The sequence below is a fragment of the Protopterus annectens genome, chromosome 11.part0 (assembly GCF_019279795.1).
Source record: "Protopterus annectens isolate FY-2018-M chromosome 11.part0, PAN1.0, whole genome shotgun sequence".
NCBI lineage: Eukaryota > Metazoa > Chordata > Ceratodontiformes > Protopteridae > Protopterus > Protopterus annectens.
This window is the reverse complement of record NC_056745.1, coordinates 456,581,717-456,599,601: the sequence shown is the minus strand read 5'-3', so window position 1 is coordinate 456,599,601 and position 17,885 is coordinate 456,581,717. Positions and strand designations below refer to the sequence as shown.

The 17,885-nt window shown below is 40.8% G+C and overlaps 1 protein-coding gene across 3 annotated transcripts in view; it reads right to left on the bottom strand.

The window, feature by feature from the left end:
* The window catches only part of PPP1R12A (protein phosphatase 1 regulatory subunit 12A), a 2,492,399-nt gene that overhangs the window by 186,235 nt on the left and 2,288,279 nt on the right, over positions 1-17,885 (bottom strand). For 2 of the 3 annotated variants that reach the window (XM_044087956.1, XM_044087957.1), the window contains exon 25: positions 9,298-9,473. The exons of the other annotated variant lie outside the window; for it this stretch is intronic. In XM_044087956.1, coding sequence (XP_043943891.1) covers positions 9,333-9,473 — 141 coding nt within the window. In that variant the 3' untranslated portion in view covers positions 9,298-9,332. Of the gene's footprint in view, positions 1-9,297; positions 9,474-17,885 lie in introns of those variants that run through there. 3 annotated transcript variants of the gene reach the window in all.

Genomic DNA, 17,885 nt, shown 5'->3' with positions numbered 1-17,885 from the left:
ACCTATGACTCCTGAAACCGGATGGGGGTGGTGGCCATTGTTGAAAAGAACGGTTACACAGCTGTCAGACATTAACATTGTTGCATGACAATGACAAATATGAAGTTGTTTCTAGAAATGAAACATCAACAGCACACCGAAAGATACAGTTGTTTCTGGAAGATTCTTCATTACGGAGGTGATTAATGAGGAAGTTTACAACTTTTGATTAATGCACATCCGGTTATTCCTACAGCATTTGGAATACTGAAAGTACATAAAAATGTACTGAACCCTCTATACTGTTTAATAGTGGCTTCCCATAATAGTTATATCTACTCTTTACATATTTTTGTGGCTAGGTTAGTGAGAAACACATTAATTCCCAGTGAACACTCGTTGAAAGATTCATGGGATCTCTTGTCCAGAACTGAAAGTAAAAACTACTCTGAAATGGTTATCTTCTCTACAACTGATGTGGTAGACCGGTTTACCTTGATCTCCCATAAAGAAGGACTGAATTTGTTTCATGAGACCCTGTTAAGAACTTATTTGGGTAATACTTTGACCAACATGGTGATGGAAGTAACTGAAACTGTTTTGAAGAACAATGCTGTAGTATTTGAAGGGGCATTTTTAAACAGACGAGCGGAGTAGGGATGGCCACAAGCTGTGCCCCTTTATTTGCAAACTTGGTCATTTACTCATGGGAGAAGAGGTATGTACTAACTAGTAGTTCATCCTGTGGAAGAAAGTAGACTAGATTACGGATGAATTTATTGAATACTTACAGGTTCATAGGTAAGTACTAGACTATCTTCCCGAGGGCATCTATAAGCCTAGCCAGAATGTGTTTGCTTTACATTAGTTCCCTTGATCAACATTTGTGGTTACTTCCAATTTGCACAATGTCATTTGGATGATAAGGTTAATTACTTGGATGTAACTGTTTTTAAAGACATGAGAAAAGCTGTTTTTGGTTTAAGTTGTACAGGAAACCTACTTTCTCTAATGATTACTTGGATTATAAGAGTAATCATCCGAGACACACAAAACACAATGTGATAAAAGGGCAGATGGTAGGAGTAGCCAAAATATGCTAAATATGGTTGACTTTAAGAAAGAAATGGGTAACTTTTAAGAAAGAAATGGGTAACTTGAGCCACACGTTTATCAATGGAGGTTACCCCCCAGGGGTAGTGTGGAGTATTAGTGAAAAAGTGCTAGGAGGGCAGGGTACCAGATACAAACCCCTTTTAGGTATCCCTTTGGATCAAAATAAAGAAATGGTGAGAGAGAATTCTTACACAAATTCACTGGTAGTATTTCATGGAGAATTGAGTGAAAGTATCTGTAATATAGTTAATAGGAACTGGGTTCTATTTAGGAGTAACCAGAACTTCTCAACATTTTGGGGGTAAAACCTACATTCGTGTATAAAACAACTCTCGATTTAAAATATTTACTTGAACATCCCCTGACTAATATGTTAAACAAAGAGAAAGGGACAATTACCTGTGGTGCCTGTAAATATTGCAAGTACATTTTACAAGGACAAAGTGTGACAATAGGACAACCATCGTTGACTATAAGGCTGGCAACTGTGGTTCAATAGGAGTAATATACATTGCTGTCAGGAATGTTTTTTTTTTTTTTTTTTTTTTTTTAACGTTGGGGAAAACTGAGAAGTTTCAAGAAACTTATTTATGAACACATATATGCAATTCAACAAGGAAGCGAGTATAACTGTCTACAGAGACACGTACAAAATAGTCTAAGATGCAATAGTTTTAGGTTTGGGATACTAGAAGTAGTTGAGAAAGATTTCAGGGGGGATTTTGGGAAAATAGGTTACAAATGAAGGAACTACATTGGCAATTAAGAATGAATGCCACTGTTCCCCCTGGAATAATAAAAAAAATATATATTTCAATTATGCCAGTAAAGAGGTTTAAAGCTCAAGATTTTAGTTATGTAAGGAACTTTTATCATATGAATAGGAAAGAAGTTTTTCTACTTACGTTTTTTACCTTGGATATTTTACATTTTTAATGGTAATTTAAAACATGTGATCTGTTTTTTTTTTTTTTTAAGAGTATTTAAATGTATGGTTCATGTCATTGGTAATGGTTCTGAAGAAGTCCCAGTTGTTTTGGGATGAAAGCACCTGACCTTACCTTGTGATTTTTTTTAAGTGTTTTTTTATTATCGTTGTGAGATCAACCATTTTCTATGGACTGTGTGGTTTACGGTTATTTCTCAGTTTTGTCAACAGGATGACCTTCGTTGTGCTTTTTTAGTTCTCTTGCTGGGTCATTAAGTACACACTGAATTTTCTTACTTGATATTTATATATATATATATATATTTATTTATTAACATTTGATTACTGGGAAGGTCTGACTGGGTAGAAGCCCATTTTCAACGGAGGCCCAGGGAGAAAAGCTCCAAATTATTACAAAACATTGTAAGAACGATCTTACAATTTTCAAAAATAAAACAAAAACATCTGCAGTTTACATAATTACAACAAATCAGGCATAATATAAAACATTGTTTAAGAACTGATACAAGTTATATGACAATCGTTTAATATTTAGAGAAATTTTAGCCTGTAGAGAAATTAAAGTCTAATACCAACAGGAACTGCAATATGAAGTGAGGGAAAAACATGCTTATGGTACATTTAGACAGAAAGTCAGGGAACAGAATTTGATAGAAGGGAGAGTAAGGAGGTATAAGGAATGAAACGGTACTTGTTCACATTCAGAGATATAGTTTATCCAGGTTTTGAGCAAGAAAAGAAACAGATGTTACCCAGGAAGCCTTGCAGAGTGGTTTTGAAAGATGGGAGAGAAGGTGGTTAAGTATCAAAAGCTCTGACTAAAGGCATGCTCACTGAACTAAACAAGTGACACTGTTCTCTACATTACTGAATTTTCCATCACAAAGTAAATGAATATGTTACCAGGAAAGTACAGTTGTATACACTTACCACAAATGTAGATGTTAGAGTGTATTCACTGTTGTAGTCATCACCTGCGAGTTATCCCTGCTGTGATAGCACTCGGCTGGCCTGAATACCAGAGTCAATGTTTTTCTGTGTCGGCTGCTGTCGCTTGTTGACTGACGTCAGGACATCAGTGCTATAAAGCATGGCAGCCGACGTCATTACATCAGTTTTTCTTGCAGTAACCAGTCAGAAGTCCAAGGAAATATGGTAAAGTGGTCTTGGTGACTAAAAGCCACTATAAGAAGCTTACGACTCCCTAGGGAAAGAAGATATAAGGGGGAAAGGAGGGAAGGAAACCAGGACTGCAACAGTGAATACACTCCAACATCTACATTTATGCTAAGTGTACACAACTGTACTATGTTCTTCGTGTTTCACTGTTGCAGTCATCACCTGTGGGAGGATTCCCAAAGCTGAGGAGAGGGGTGGAAGGATTAGTTAGAGACCTAGGCATGTGTAAAGCATGCCCTTCAGAACTGCAGAGGCAAACCCTGCCCAAGTCTTAGAGAAGAGGTAGGTGGTAATGCTTTGTAAAGGTATGGACAGAGGTCCAGGTGGCAGCTTCCAAGATGTCCCTGGTGGGAACTCCTCTGAGGAATGCTGTGGAAGTGGAGGCTGCCCTAGTGGACTTGGGGGTTCCTATGGAATCTGCAGCAGAAATGGATACAGTGTGATATCCATCTGGAAATGGTTTGCTTGGAAATGGGCTTCCCCTCTGCCTATGGGGCAAAGCTGACAAGAAGCTGTTCTGTTTTCCTGAAGGGTTTAGTATGGTCCAGGTAGTATCTGAGCTGTCTGTGCACGTCTAGTGAATACAGAATACTTTCCCCCCTTGTTTTGAGAGTTAGGGAAGAAGGTGGGTAGAAGTATGGTCTGGTTGAGAGTCGCATTAGATACCACCTTGGGCATAAAGGAGGGGTTAGTCCTCAAGAAGACTGTCAGCATGGAAAATGATGAAGGACTCAATTGCCATCAGTGCCTGAAGTTCTGAAACCCTTCTGGCTGAGTTGATAGCTAGTAGGAAAGCAGTCTTCCAGGAGAGGTATTTCAGTTCTGCTGAAGCAGCAAGTTCAAAGGGTGGTACGATTAGTTTTTCCAAAACATAATTCAGGTCCCAGGCTGGTGTGGGTGGCCTTCTGTGAGGTCTGATATTAGAAGCCCCTCTGAGGAATTGTTTAATCAAAAGATGTGAGAACAGGGGCTGGTCTGTATTGAAATGAGCTGAAATGGCTGATGCGTGGATTTTAACAGAAGAGAAGGAGAGACAACTATTGAGTAACTCCACTAGATAGTCCAGGATAAGAGGAATGTAAGGTTGTGAGTAACTGCCCCCTATGGACTGGGTCCAGGAGCAGAATCTTTTCCATTTCTCTGTATAAGAGTTTCTGGTGCTGGGCCTTCTGGCCTCTGTGATAATGTCTAGGATCTGTTTGCTTAGCAAGGGCCCCTTGTTTGCTTTTACAGTATTAGCCATGCTGACAGTTTGAGAGTCTGCAAGTCTGGGTACAGCATCCCCCCCCCACCTGAGTCAAGAGGTCTGAGATCAGGGGGAGCTGCCTGGGAGGCTGTGATGTCAGGCTGGCAGTAAGGGGTACCAATGCTGTCTGGGCCAATCTGGAGCAATGAAGATGGCCTTTGGTCTCTCCTCCCTTATCTTGATCAGTACCTTAGGAAGAAGAGGCAGAGGAGGGATGCATACACAAAAACAGGGAGTTCCAGGGGAAGGTCAAGGCATCCACCTTCCACGCTAGGTGGTGATACTCCCCAGTACAGATTTTTTTTTTTAAGCTGGTGGTTGAGGTGAGAAGCAAATATATTCACCTATGGAGTTCCCCACTCCTGAGTGACTTGGAAAAAGATTTTTCAGTGGAGCTGCCATTCGTGGGGGTCCAGTAAGTGGTCTGCCAGGGTGTTGTTGATCCCTGGTAGGTATTGTGCTATTAGGTGTAATCCCATGGAGAAGGCGGTCAAGCCAGAGGTTCATGGCTAGCCTGCACAGTGTGTAAGATTGGGCCCCTCCCTGTTTGCTGATGTACCACATTACTGTGGTATTGTCTGTTCTGATAAGGAGAACTCCTGCCTGAAATAGGGTTTGAAGGATGTCAGCACCTTTTGTACTGCCATCATATCCTTCTGGTTGATGTGTAAGGGAAGGTGCTGGGCATCCCAAAGACTTTGGGTGCACCTGCCTGCTAGGTGAGTATCCCAAGCAATGTCTGAGGTGTCAGTGGTGATGGTCTGCCTGGTAGGACAGAGGATGAAGGGAAGACCCTTGTTCTCAGCACAGGCCCCTGCCCACCAGAGAAACTTGGCCCTTACACAGGGGGTCAGAGGGAGAGTGGTCTCTAGAGGCTGAGTGTGCTGACACCAAAGGTTCTTTAGACAACACTGGAGTTTTCTCATGTAAAGCCTGGCCAGAGGAATTAGAAGGATGCAAGATGCCATGTACCCCAAGGCTTGCAGGAACTTCCTCGCAAGTAGAGGGGCAGGAAGCTCTGCTTTTCTGGGGATAGGAAGGCTATTTGGGATGCTGTTTCTCATGTAAAGCCTGGCCAGAGGAATTAGAAGGATGCAAGATGCCATGTACCCCAAGGCTTGCAGGAACTTCCTCGAAAGTAGAGGGGCAGGAAGCTCTGCTTTTCTGGGGATAGGAAGGCTATTTGGGATGCTGTGTCCAGCAGTCCCAAGAAAATAATCCTCCTGGAGGGCGTTTGAATTCTTCGCATTCATAATCCTAAGGAAGTTAGGAAGGTTTTGACTAAGAGGAGGTCCTACAGCAGCTTTTCTTTGCACCCTGCCTGAATAAGGCAGTCATCCAGGTAAGGGTAAACCTGTATATTTCTCTGTCTGCAAAATGCTATGGCAGGCTAAGCATTTGGTGAATACCTTGGGAACAGTAGATAAACCAAAGGGTATCGCAGAGAAATGAAAGTGTTGTGAGCCTGCTCTGAAGCGCACGAATTTCCTGCAGGACTCCCTTATGGGGATGTGGAGGTAGGCATCTTTTAGGGCTAGGGTCCCTAACCAGGCATTTTTTTGTCAGCATAGGCAGCAGCTACTGCAAAGTTAGCATTTTGAATTTGGGGACCACCAGGGAGGTGTTCAAAATGGATAGATCCAGGATGGGGTGCAAAGTGCCCTCTTTTCTGGGAACAAGGAATAGTCTAGAATAAAAGCCTTTGCCTGTTTGATCTGCAGGAACAGGTTCTACTGCCCCCCTGGGATATGAGAGTCTGGACTTGTTTCACTGCCTCTGCCCACTGATTTGGAGGCAAGTCTGGGTATCCTCTTGGAATTGGGAGCTCGTTAAAAGAGAATTTGTATCCCTGAAAAATGATCTTTAAGACCCATTGGTCCTTTGTTACAGAAAGCCAAATTTCCCTGCAGAGGGAGAGCCTTCCTCCTAGCTTTTGGTGAGTGAAATGAGGGCAGAGGGGGGAGAGGGAGACATTGAGAGGTTTTTGCCATAGAAGGATGGCTTAGAACTCCCTGCCTTTGGGGCGGAAGTGGTCCACTGTTTGGTTCTCTGCTGTCCCTGGGATAGGGGCCTGGGCGGATGGCCCTGCAGAGCTTACCTTACCCCTGTCTGCTAGGTGCAGGAAAGGACCAGTGCTTAGAGGAAAAATTTCTGCTGAACCTAGGAGGTTGAACCTGAAAGAAATCTTTTACTGTTTGCATAGATTTTGCTTTGTCTTCCATCTTTTTATGCACCTCTTCTGCTTTTACTCCAAACAAGCAGTTCTTATCCGAGGGTGCATCAATAAATTTAGACTTGACATGATCAGGGACAAGTTGTTCCATCAACCATGCATGTCTCCTAATGACAGATCCTGACACAGCTGCCCTGCTTGAGGTTTGTAGGGCATCATATCCACAGTGTAATGAGTGTTTGGCCACTTGACAAGTAGAGTGCAAAGAATCTGCTAACTCTTTCGAACTGGCACAGTCAGGAAAGGTAGAAATCTTTTGCTTTAATAGTTCCAAAGTGTGTTGTTGATATTTTACCATATGGAACTGACAGCTGAGTGCTCTGATAGCTAAGGTTGCAGATGTGTATACCTTTTTTACCCCATCTGTCCAGAGCTCTGGAATCCTTGTCAGAAGGAATAGGATTCTTTGCAGAACTAGCCTTAGCTCCTGTGAGTCCCTGTGTAATGACCTCCGGGTCTGCAGCAGGATTTCTGTATAGGTATTTGTGAGAATCTGGTACTCTGCAATACCTGTCAGGTTTATTGGGAGCAGGTGGGAGGGCATCAGGGGCTCAGCTGGATTCATGGAAAACATCACCCACCACTTCTAACATACGGGAGGATGGCCAGGGGTCTGTGCTGGGGCAGGTCTAGAAACTCTTAGTCATTTCTTAGACTGAGAAGTTCTGACATTCCCAGTGGAAATGTTCCCTGAGGGTGTGAAGGGTTTCTCCAAAGGAAAGATCTTCTGGTGGGGAGGCAAAAGGAATGGATTCCACTGCATCTGAATCCTCATAAGCAGTCAGAGGTGGTTGTTCCTCTTCAAAATCTGAATAACCAGCTTCCTCAGAATCCTGTCATTAGTTCAGGAGAAGGGTGTCTTTTCCTTTCAGAGGGTGTGGCCTGTCTACCCCTGATAAGGGAGATAAGATCCTCCGCCATCTTAAGTATTTGGGTTGGGGTGGTGAAGCAGGAGTAAGATGGTGGCTAGAGGTAAATTTTCTAGGAGTGGCCTGGCTTCTAGGCCTAAGAGTATCCATCCATCTGAGAGAAATGGTAGTCAGATGAGAAGACGTCAGTCTTTGTCTAGAATTGGTAGTGTGAAAGGCTTCCTTGGAAGCCGGTGCCTGCGTCTCGACTCTGGACCCAACTGAGGCAGAGACAATCAAAGGCTCGGAAGACTAAGAAGATTTCTGTGGCATACCGAACACCGAAAGGGTCTCGGTAGAGGCCTGCATAGATATCGAATCGAGCATCAGGGGCTGCGAAAGCGCCTCACTGAATTCCGGAGAACTGATTACCTGCTTAGCGGTAGTGTCGTCGGAAGGCTTAACCTTGTGTGGTCTGTCTCTCTCTTTATCTCTACATTTTTTCGGAATTTCTATGGATTGTTGGCTGATCGATGCCATTTCTGAATGTGAAGACGGAAGACGAAAATACCTGTCTACAATAAGAGCTCTACGATGAATGATTCCCCCGTTAAAGAGGGCACAGAACCGGCAATGGGGGACGTCGTGGTCTGGACCTAAACAAGTGACGCAGTATGGATGGAAGTCTCTGTGTGGGACCTGCTTTCCACAGGCGAGACGACTTAACTTTTTCGGACATGGGTTAGTGCAAGAAAAAAGGATCCCCAATGGGGTACTTAGCTTTAGACATTTTCGGCTGTAATTCGAGCTCTGGTAGAACCGACCGACACACTTGCGAACTGCTTCTGCTATAGGCTCCACAGCAAGAAAGACTGATGTAATGGTGTCGTCTGCCTTGCTTTATAGCACTGACGTCAGTCAACAAGCGACAGCAGCTGACGCAGAAAAACACTGACTTTGGTATTCAGGCCGGCCGAGGACTACTACAGCAGGGATAACCCACAAGTGATGACTGCAACAGTGAAACACGAAGAACATCGAGTAGTTCTGTTAAGCTGCAGAGTCTTCCTTGAATATCTGCCAGACTGTACCCAGGGAAGCTACACATTTGCATCTTAACTACTTACTGCACAGTTCTTTAAGAATTTGTTTTCTTCAGTGATGCTACTGCCTGCGGGATACAGGCATATTAGTGTAGACTAGTACCTGTAATGAACTTTCCAAAATGAACATTAAGTGTACTACAGCACCCAATGTATCATGTATACACCTTTCATGTTGTATGCATTGGAATTGTTTATGCTGTTCATGAAGTGAGCCAAGTTAACATTCCCATATGTGTACTGTGCACAAGGAAAGAAATACACTCTAGTTATGCATATCAGAATGAAGCAAAGCACACCCTGGAAAGAAATCCAAAGCCATGCAATTTGTGCTGGACTACCTGGCAGGCTGCTTTACTGGAAGCTTTAACTTAACAACATGCATATAAGCAAAAATCTCTACAGCACAATAATTACTTCTGGGGTAAAGTTAAGCTTGTCAAGCACTTTTTTTAAAATGAAGTATAAATTGTGCACTACAGAAAAAACACTATCAAAATGAATATACTTAGCACAATACAAAGTAAAAACATGCAATATATATTTTTTCTCCAAAGCAGTTTCATAATCAAACTACAAGCACAAAGCAGAAGAATAAAATGACTAAAGTAAAAGACTAGCTTAAAATTAACACCTGCCTGACAACATAAAGGAGAGGAAACAGGAAGCAAGAAGGTATCTATAAGTCCACTGACTGGCACTGCAGCTGTTTACAGGACTCTGAGAGCTTGGCAACCACTCTCGTCAGGGCCCTATTTTCAGCCACCAGCCTTTCATTTAAATGCCTCAGGGTTTGTATCTGTTTTACTTGATGCAAGTTCTGTGGAAATCAGAACACAAGAAAAAATTTAGCAAACTTTGACAAAACATTTGAAATGAAATGGAAATCGCATGAACAGAAAAATAACAATAAAGAACAGAAACAACCAGACCATAGTTCATGCAAAATTAAGAATTTTTTTTTTACTTCTCACAATTACAATACTTGTGTAGAATCCCAAGATACATCTGTATATACTATACATTCTCAACGTATCTGTTCAGCACTTGAAACTAAGCTCAGTTTTACTCAAGAATGTGAAATACAACTTGGCACAGAATGCAGTCCAAGAACAAATCCACAAATGAGACACTGCAGATGTTTAATACCTTTCAGTCTTCAATAATCGTAACCTTGCATGCTGCATGTTAAGAAGGCAATCTGCTACTGATGGGAAGCATCTTATTACTGAAGTCTATTAATTCCTGGCATATCTGATTGCCAATGGCATTTTGTCCCAGGAAAGGTCATGCTGCCTCACTCAGCACATTTCTTTCCCACTCTTACTACAATCACAGGCCCACTTCAAACATGTCACAATAATTTTCACTAAGACGTATTGCCTCTTACATAAGTGACCAACACGTTCTTATACCTAAGTGAAGTTAGGTGGGCTACCTAAATCATGATGAAAGTGAAGATGACAGAACAAGTGTTCTTCTACTTCACTGGAACTGGAAATGAAAATTTTAAATCAGCAATTTAATGGCAATTTCTGGACTGCGAAACATTTATATCAAGCAACATCCATCCTTAAAAGTATTCTTTTCCTACAAATACCTAAAATCTTTTAGGAAATGTGCATATTTTAACAATAATCTTTCAACAGTCCCTTTTTCACTCGTGGAAACTGCATCACAGTTCCTGCACTTCTGTCTACATTATGCAACTCTGATCTGAGCAAATAAGCACATCTAAGAAAAGAGAAACTGCTACTGAAATACAGTTGTCATTTAAGCAAATTCTTGGTTCCTTTGTTATCAAACTTTTATACGAGGAATCAGGAGTTCACTATGAACTGCCTAAGCACCATGCCACATAGCATCTCCCATATGCATATAGAGTGCATGGCACTGCCCAATGTCAGAGACACACTCATAAAAAAGAAGTAAAGGGTATGCACTACTCTCTCATTATTTATTAGGTACTGCAATGGCACCATGATGCTTACACTAACACTGTTCCATTTTTTTTTTTTCAACTCTGAAAAAAAATGTCCACAACAGTAGAGCACCTGGCAGATACAGCAGGATATAACATCACACACAAACATTTTCCTAGTTATTTAATTATAATTTCAAATTCTCTAAAAAGATTAAAAAATGACTGCTCTGAATATTAACAGGCACCTTTATAAAACTGATTAAGACAGTGCTGTGGAAACTTTCACACTGATGGGCTGCAGACATTTTTAAGGACTACTTTATATATGTAACACCAAAATTACAACAGAAGAGACTTGAACAACAAGCTATGATAAACAATGTGATATTAAGGAAAAAAAAGAAGAAAAAACAGTCTTCTGAGGACATACACCCTTCATGTATATGTATCACATGATCATTAAAGTTGGCTGTTTACTTGAAACACTCCTTAGCTTAAAATGTTTGTGAAATGCCTTCAGTCCTACAACTACAACACTTCCTTCAGGTTAATATACAACCAACTCTGTACAGAAAACTTCTCCATTTTTAGAAGACCTCAAAATACAAGCATTCCAGACATAGTCTAAGGTATGTGTCATCAAGAAAGGTACTGGCCAAGGTGGTAAGTAAAGGTTTGCTGAGATTCAGATCATGCACTACATATAACCACCAGTACGTGACAGGCAGAAGCCAGGTCAACAGAATATCCTAGGGACCAGCTGTTTTACCCCAGAAACTGAAAAGTCTGACACTTGGTGCCACAAAACTGTTGTTCATAGGTGTGCAATAGGCTAACAACAACCATTATAAGCCTAACCATGCAAGCTTATGTGGGTGTTTTGAACCTACAAACACACTGCTTTCCTCACCACTGAATGGAAGCTTAACCTGTTGCACTACCCTACATAATATGCATTGGACTGCTTGAGGGCATAGATGCTTGCTTTCAACTGACTGCTTTCCCAAGGTCATTGATTCTACCTCATATTTTGGTCTGTACCTTAATAAAGCTTGTGTTTTTTTTTTCTGGTAAATGAGGACTATAGTCACTAAATAATGAAATTTACTTGAGTTTCAGACGTTAACAGCCTTCAGGAAAAAAAATGTTGATGCAAAGCTTAAAATTCTAGCAGCTTTCTAAGAATATAAATTAAGAGAAATATCTGATGTCCCTGTATTTTGTCCTTTGCTCCCCCACTACTTTTAGCTTTCTCCTTGATCTAAGAAGTTGAGAGGTCTGTTGGGTGGAGGGGGCTTTGTAACGAGTTGCACACTGTATTCTCACAAAACTGGGCTCAAAATATACGTTCTTGAGTGGCAGTTGTTATGTACATAGTTCATTCATTTGATCACAATGTTCTGTGATACACAGTCATCCAAGTGGCTATAACCAATGATGTCAGCAAGCACACAATGTGTACTCTATAGCAAAGTAACAACTGGTGGTGAAGGGTAGCAAAAGTTGAAATGTACTGCAGACAAAATATTTTTTTAGCCAGTCTACAACACAGGAATGCTGGCTCCACTACTCACAATTCATTTCAAACAGAGAAGTATCCAGCATAGAACACTGTTTTCCATACTCATTAGCACCTATTCTTTCATTGAACTAGGTTACATTAAGCTTTATAAAGAACTTCTAGCGCCTCTTCATCATCCTCCAGTGGTCGGATTGCTTGAAGATTGGGGCTATAAACAAAAGATTAAAGTAAAGAAGGTAGCAACAAAAACATGCAGGCTACTCGATTCTCTAAAATTATTACTGTACACTGGTGGGAGGGTGTCACTGGACAGCATGATCGTTATCATAGTGAAACTTTTTCTGCCGCAGCTTTTTGTAGCAAGATTTTAAAGTTCATCCAGTGTCTTACTTTTTCGATCACTTATATTTATAATTTTGTCTTAACTGTGTGTCAGTTGCTGCTTTTGTGGTGCTGAGGTGAACGAATTATCAGACAGCGATACATACGTATACGTGAGTCAGTGGTAATGCTGTTTGCTCACCCTTTTTGTAATGAGCAGCACTGTCGGTGAACAATATGAATACATTTACATTAATTTTGATGCATGCTTTTTCCAGAAATGCTATTCTTACTCTAACTGCATCAGATTCTTTGTGTGGGCAGTATCAGTAACAATCGCAGTACAAACAACACTTGAAAGAAAGACTGGTGTCATGCTGACATTTGTGAACATTGCATGAAGAAATGGAGGAGAAAATGGCACAATATTTTATTCCAGTATAGGTTTAACCACACAAAACATGGCAATGTGTTTTTTTTCTTCTTTGTGCAGTCATTTGCATAAAGTCCATGATACTTGTAAGGGCACTACATTTTTGTACTAAAATTACTTTTTGCTTCATCGAAACCACACAGTTACTGGTTGTGTTGCTTGATAATAATAATCTGAAACTGTTAATAAAAACAGCATATCAAATTGATACTCACTAGTTGCAATTATCAAATCTAGGTGCTTAGGATTTCACTCTCTCTTCCCCCCTTGGCTGACCTGGTGTGACTTAGTTTGAACTCTACATTTACCTACAAAACGGAGTCTACAGGACTGCGACTGGTCACCATAACAAAATCAGTTTCTCTCAGCATTTAAGCAGAGTAGGTTGCACACAAAAAGCATTTGTTAAGCTTTCACTTACAGTGCTGTGTAATTAAGCAGGTCACTATTTTGGTCAGCCATAGGGCTCTTTTTTCTACTTGAGTGTTTGCCTCCTTCCCCTGTAACTTAAGTAAACTGACTCTTACATTAAGAGCAATAATACTTACCTTTTAGCTTTAGGACACCTTGGGAAACCTTGTAAACTGCAATAGCCCCGCTACGCTCGGGCTCTCTTCACTCCCCTCCCTGCCCCCAATTCCCTCCTGCCCCCAGTACCTCTAAATTTAAAGTACTACAGCCACTCCCTCACTTTCTAGATCCTATCTGCTTTCATCTGGGATAATTCCTCCCACCCCCATTCTTCTACCTACATTTTAATAGCACCTATTAGCTTTCATCTGGCATTCTCCCATTCCCCCTTCCAGTACCTTTACCTCACCACTCTATCTTCTGGTATTGCATCACCAGGTAAAACAGTTCCTTAACTCACTAGCTGAATCACAAATAATGATATACTCCTCTTTACTACCCCTCTTGTTTGCACCATACCTCCTTACCTTGTATGAAAACCAGTTTCTCACAGGATTCCAGGTCCCGAAAAGCCATACTATCACCCCAGCTGTAAATCGTCCCACCTTCAACCATACTTACAGTACCAGGTCCTATCCAACATCTTGTTCGTCTATCAACATCTCAACCCCAGGCACATTAGCTCTAGATCCAAACACTACCACAAACTAATAAACAAATTCCTGAAGTTCATCACCAAGTATAGACTTAACCTAATACTTGGTGGTGATATTCACCCCAACCCTGGCCCACCACTTCAGATACAAATACCACCTTCTACTTGCAATCTAAGCTACAAACCTACAATTAATAGACCAACTAACTCTCAACTAGCCTGTCATCTCAATATTAGAAGCATTAATAACAAGGTACATGAATTGCATGCACTTCTGGATGTCCACTCCCCTGAGATTCTCTGTTTATCTGAAACCTGGTTAAAACCTAACACTAAAGACAATGAAGTGTTACCACCTGGGTACAACATACACAGGCTGGATTGTGCTTCCAGGAAGGGGGGTGGGGTAGCTGTACTCGATAAATCTGAGTTGAATGTCACCATAGATGTAATACAACCATCTCAGATTAATAACGCAGAGATTCTTGCCACCAAATTGCAACTTAATAAAAATAAATGCATTAATATCATCTGTATGTACATTCCCCCAGGTAACAATAAATCTACACTTGAAGATATCCTACACTGGCTATCATGTCACTACCCCCAAGAAAAGCTACTAATTGGAGACTTTAACAAAGACTGGGGCACCTGTTCCTCAGAATCCCCAACCACCCATATTAACCTGCATGCATTTACACAAATCATATCCACCCCTACCAGGATAGGTAAACCCAACCAAAAAGAAAGCATACTTGACTGGGTACTCATAAATAGTCACCCCCAACTTTACACCTCTGGTACCCTCCCCTGATGGCCTAAGCGATCACCTTCTCACATATGTAATTAAGCACAAATCCATTAATTCCCAACAACCCTTACTCAGAAGGGTTAGAAACAATAAAAACTTTCCAACAAGAACTAAACTCATGTAATTGGTCTATTCTAAAACATCTCCCCTTAGAAGAAGCAGTAGCATACTTTAACAACAAATTCCTTGAGATCCTTGATTTGCATGCACCTGTTCGTTCAAAGAGAACAAAGGCATAAACTGTGCCATGGCTTTCTAAAGAGTCTAAACTCAAAATTACACTTAGAAACAAACATGGGCTTTATGGCGTTCTTCTAAAGATCCCCAAGATCACATTAAATACAGGCAATCGAGGAACGAAACTAAAAAATCCATTTTACAAGACAAAAAACAATACTACTGTAATTTACAGACAGTAAATCAAAATAACCCTCAGAAGTTTTGGGCAGGTTTAAATAATCTACTACATCCTGGACAAACTTCAACCCCAATCCCTGCTGCTACTATTGATAAAACCCCTGAAGATGTTTCTGACAGTTTTAACGATTCTTTACTGAGACAATTCAAGCCCTAGCTAGCCAAGTACCTCCTAGCTCCCCTGGTCCTGAAAGTACCACCCCTAGAAACCTACTCGCGTTCAGCTTCCAACCAGTCGCCACTTCACTTATCCGTACCTTGATCAAAAAATTAAAACCGGCTACACTTTCTGCTGATCAACTCCCTACAGAGTACCTACAAAAAAAATCAGCTGATGCTATTGCTTATCCCGTCTCAATACTAATCAATCGAACCATAGTAGAAGCTAAAATTCCCACCATCTGGAAAATATCCTATGTAATCCCACTTCACAAAGGAGGAAGCTCTACTGAATTCTCCAGTTATAGGCCAATATCTATACTCTCTCCACTTGCAAAGATTATGGAAAAATGTATTCATAGACAACTCATGCACCACCTAATCCAGAATCACCTTATGGCAGACACTCAGCATGGCTTCCGTCCTCATCACAGCACTACTTCAGCCCTCCTAGCCTTTACCAACACCATAAACCATAATCACAACAATAATTATATATCCTCAGCCCTCTTCTTGGATCTTTCCAAGGCATTCGATATGGTTGATCACCAACTTTTAATCCACACCCTGCAAACATTCTGTCTTGATCGTACAGCCCTTCAATGGTTTCAATCCTACCTGAATGGTCCACAGCAGGCTGTCCTCTGGCAGAACAAACTCTCTAATCTTCTACCCAACACCCTTGGAGTACCACAAGGCTCTATACTAGGGCCCTTGCTGTTCTCCATCTTCATTAACAACCTTTATACTGACATCCCAAAAGTCAGCTGTATCCAATATGCTGACTCTACTCCGATTTGCTCGGCCACATCTCCAATACAGTTATAGTCAGCTACCCAGACCACCTTTAATACAATAGAAAACTGGCTTTCTGAACATCGTCTGATCCTAAATCCCAAAAAAAACTAAAATGCTGTACCAACACGTAGGTCTACCACTTTCACCTTTACCATAAATTCAAATGATGACACAATAATCTCCCCTGACCCCTCTACAAAACTATTACGTGTCATCATAGATAATAATCTAAAATTCGACCTACACGTTAACCAAACTATCAAAACCATCAATAAAAAACTAGGGTCACTTTACAGAATAAAAGCCTTCCTAACCCCTCCAGCTAAAATTGCCACAGCTCGCTCTCACCTTCTTTCAACCCTTCTGTATGCATCCCCTCTACTCTCGAATTTAAACAAGACTGTTCTTAACAAACTCTCAATTTGCTACAACCACATTGCCAGGTTTGCCACTGGGCTGCCTTTTAGGACACATCATTGCATCAATCTAAATCAGCTTGGGTGGCTTAAACTACCCAGCCTAATCCAGTATAAGCAACTGATTATGGCCTATAAAATAGTCTATAATCTGGACAATACTCCTGCACTTAAAAATATTACCACCCCCTATAACAATCCTAGACCGCTTTGATCCTCTAACAAACTACTAATTCAGACTAGCAAAATTAATAACACAGCCGGTGACTCTCTCTTTGCAAACTCTGTAAGTAGACCCTGGAACTCTCTTCCAGCTGATATTACCTTACTTTCTACCTTAGGTCAATTTAAAACTAGACTCAAACAACATCTGTCACTTAACTGGCTCTGTCAATGTATCAAGCCTGTCTAACTCTCTCTAGAATGTGTAAAAATCTGTTAACCATCTTACTGTGTAATTTAATCCTGACTTACACTCGGGATTAACTCTAACCTGTGGAACTTGTTTAACTTGCTTACTTATGTAATCACTGTAAACAGTCTGTAATATGTAACGCTGGTATTATGTAATGCTGTATCTGCTTACCCTTGGAGCTTTTCTCCCCGGGCCTCCGCTGAAAATGGACATGCATCCAGTCGGACTATCCCGGTCAACAAATGTAAAATAAAAATAAAATAAAAATTTAGAAAAAATCAATAACCCAGTTAATAATAAACGCATACAACAGTGTACCTGTCAAATACTTTTTGATGATGTCTCCATATGAGCAGAAGAAAATGCCTACTGTGGCACTCATATAATTTCTCCAGTTACCTTTGGGAAATTGTGTGTATGTGGTGTGTGTTTTCTAATGAATTTGAAAATGGTTTCAAATTTGTCAGTATAGAGAACTCAGAGCTGTAATGTCAAAAGGAAGCATTTGTAATAGATTTGTTTTCTGTAATACAACACTTCAGCTAAAAATGTATTGTGTGTGTGTGTGTGTGTGTGTGTGTGTATGCATCAATAGGACAGTGTTTTAAATGCTACCTTTCACTGCCTGTCCTGTAGGGCTGCCTGTTTCAGGTGTTAGAAAGTTTGATAGACGTTTACCATGCTGACTAAAATAACTATCATTTTCCACCTGCACATTGCTTTTATCACACTCTCCAGGTCTTCATTGCTATGTGCAGTACCTTTGAAGTAAATAGCTTCAGGATACCATTTTCCCCTCCAAAACTGCGTTTCTTAGAAAATGTACTATTACTATTTCACTACGACTGAGGAAATACTTTTATTTTCTTCTTTATTCTTTCTCTTTTTGCCTTTTCTACTTTTAGAATCAGAAAACTTCTGCCTTTTTGTACCATCATGCCGTCCCCTTC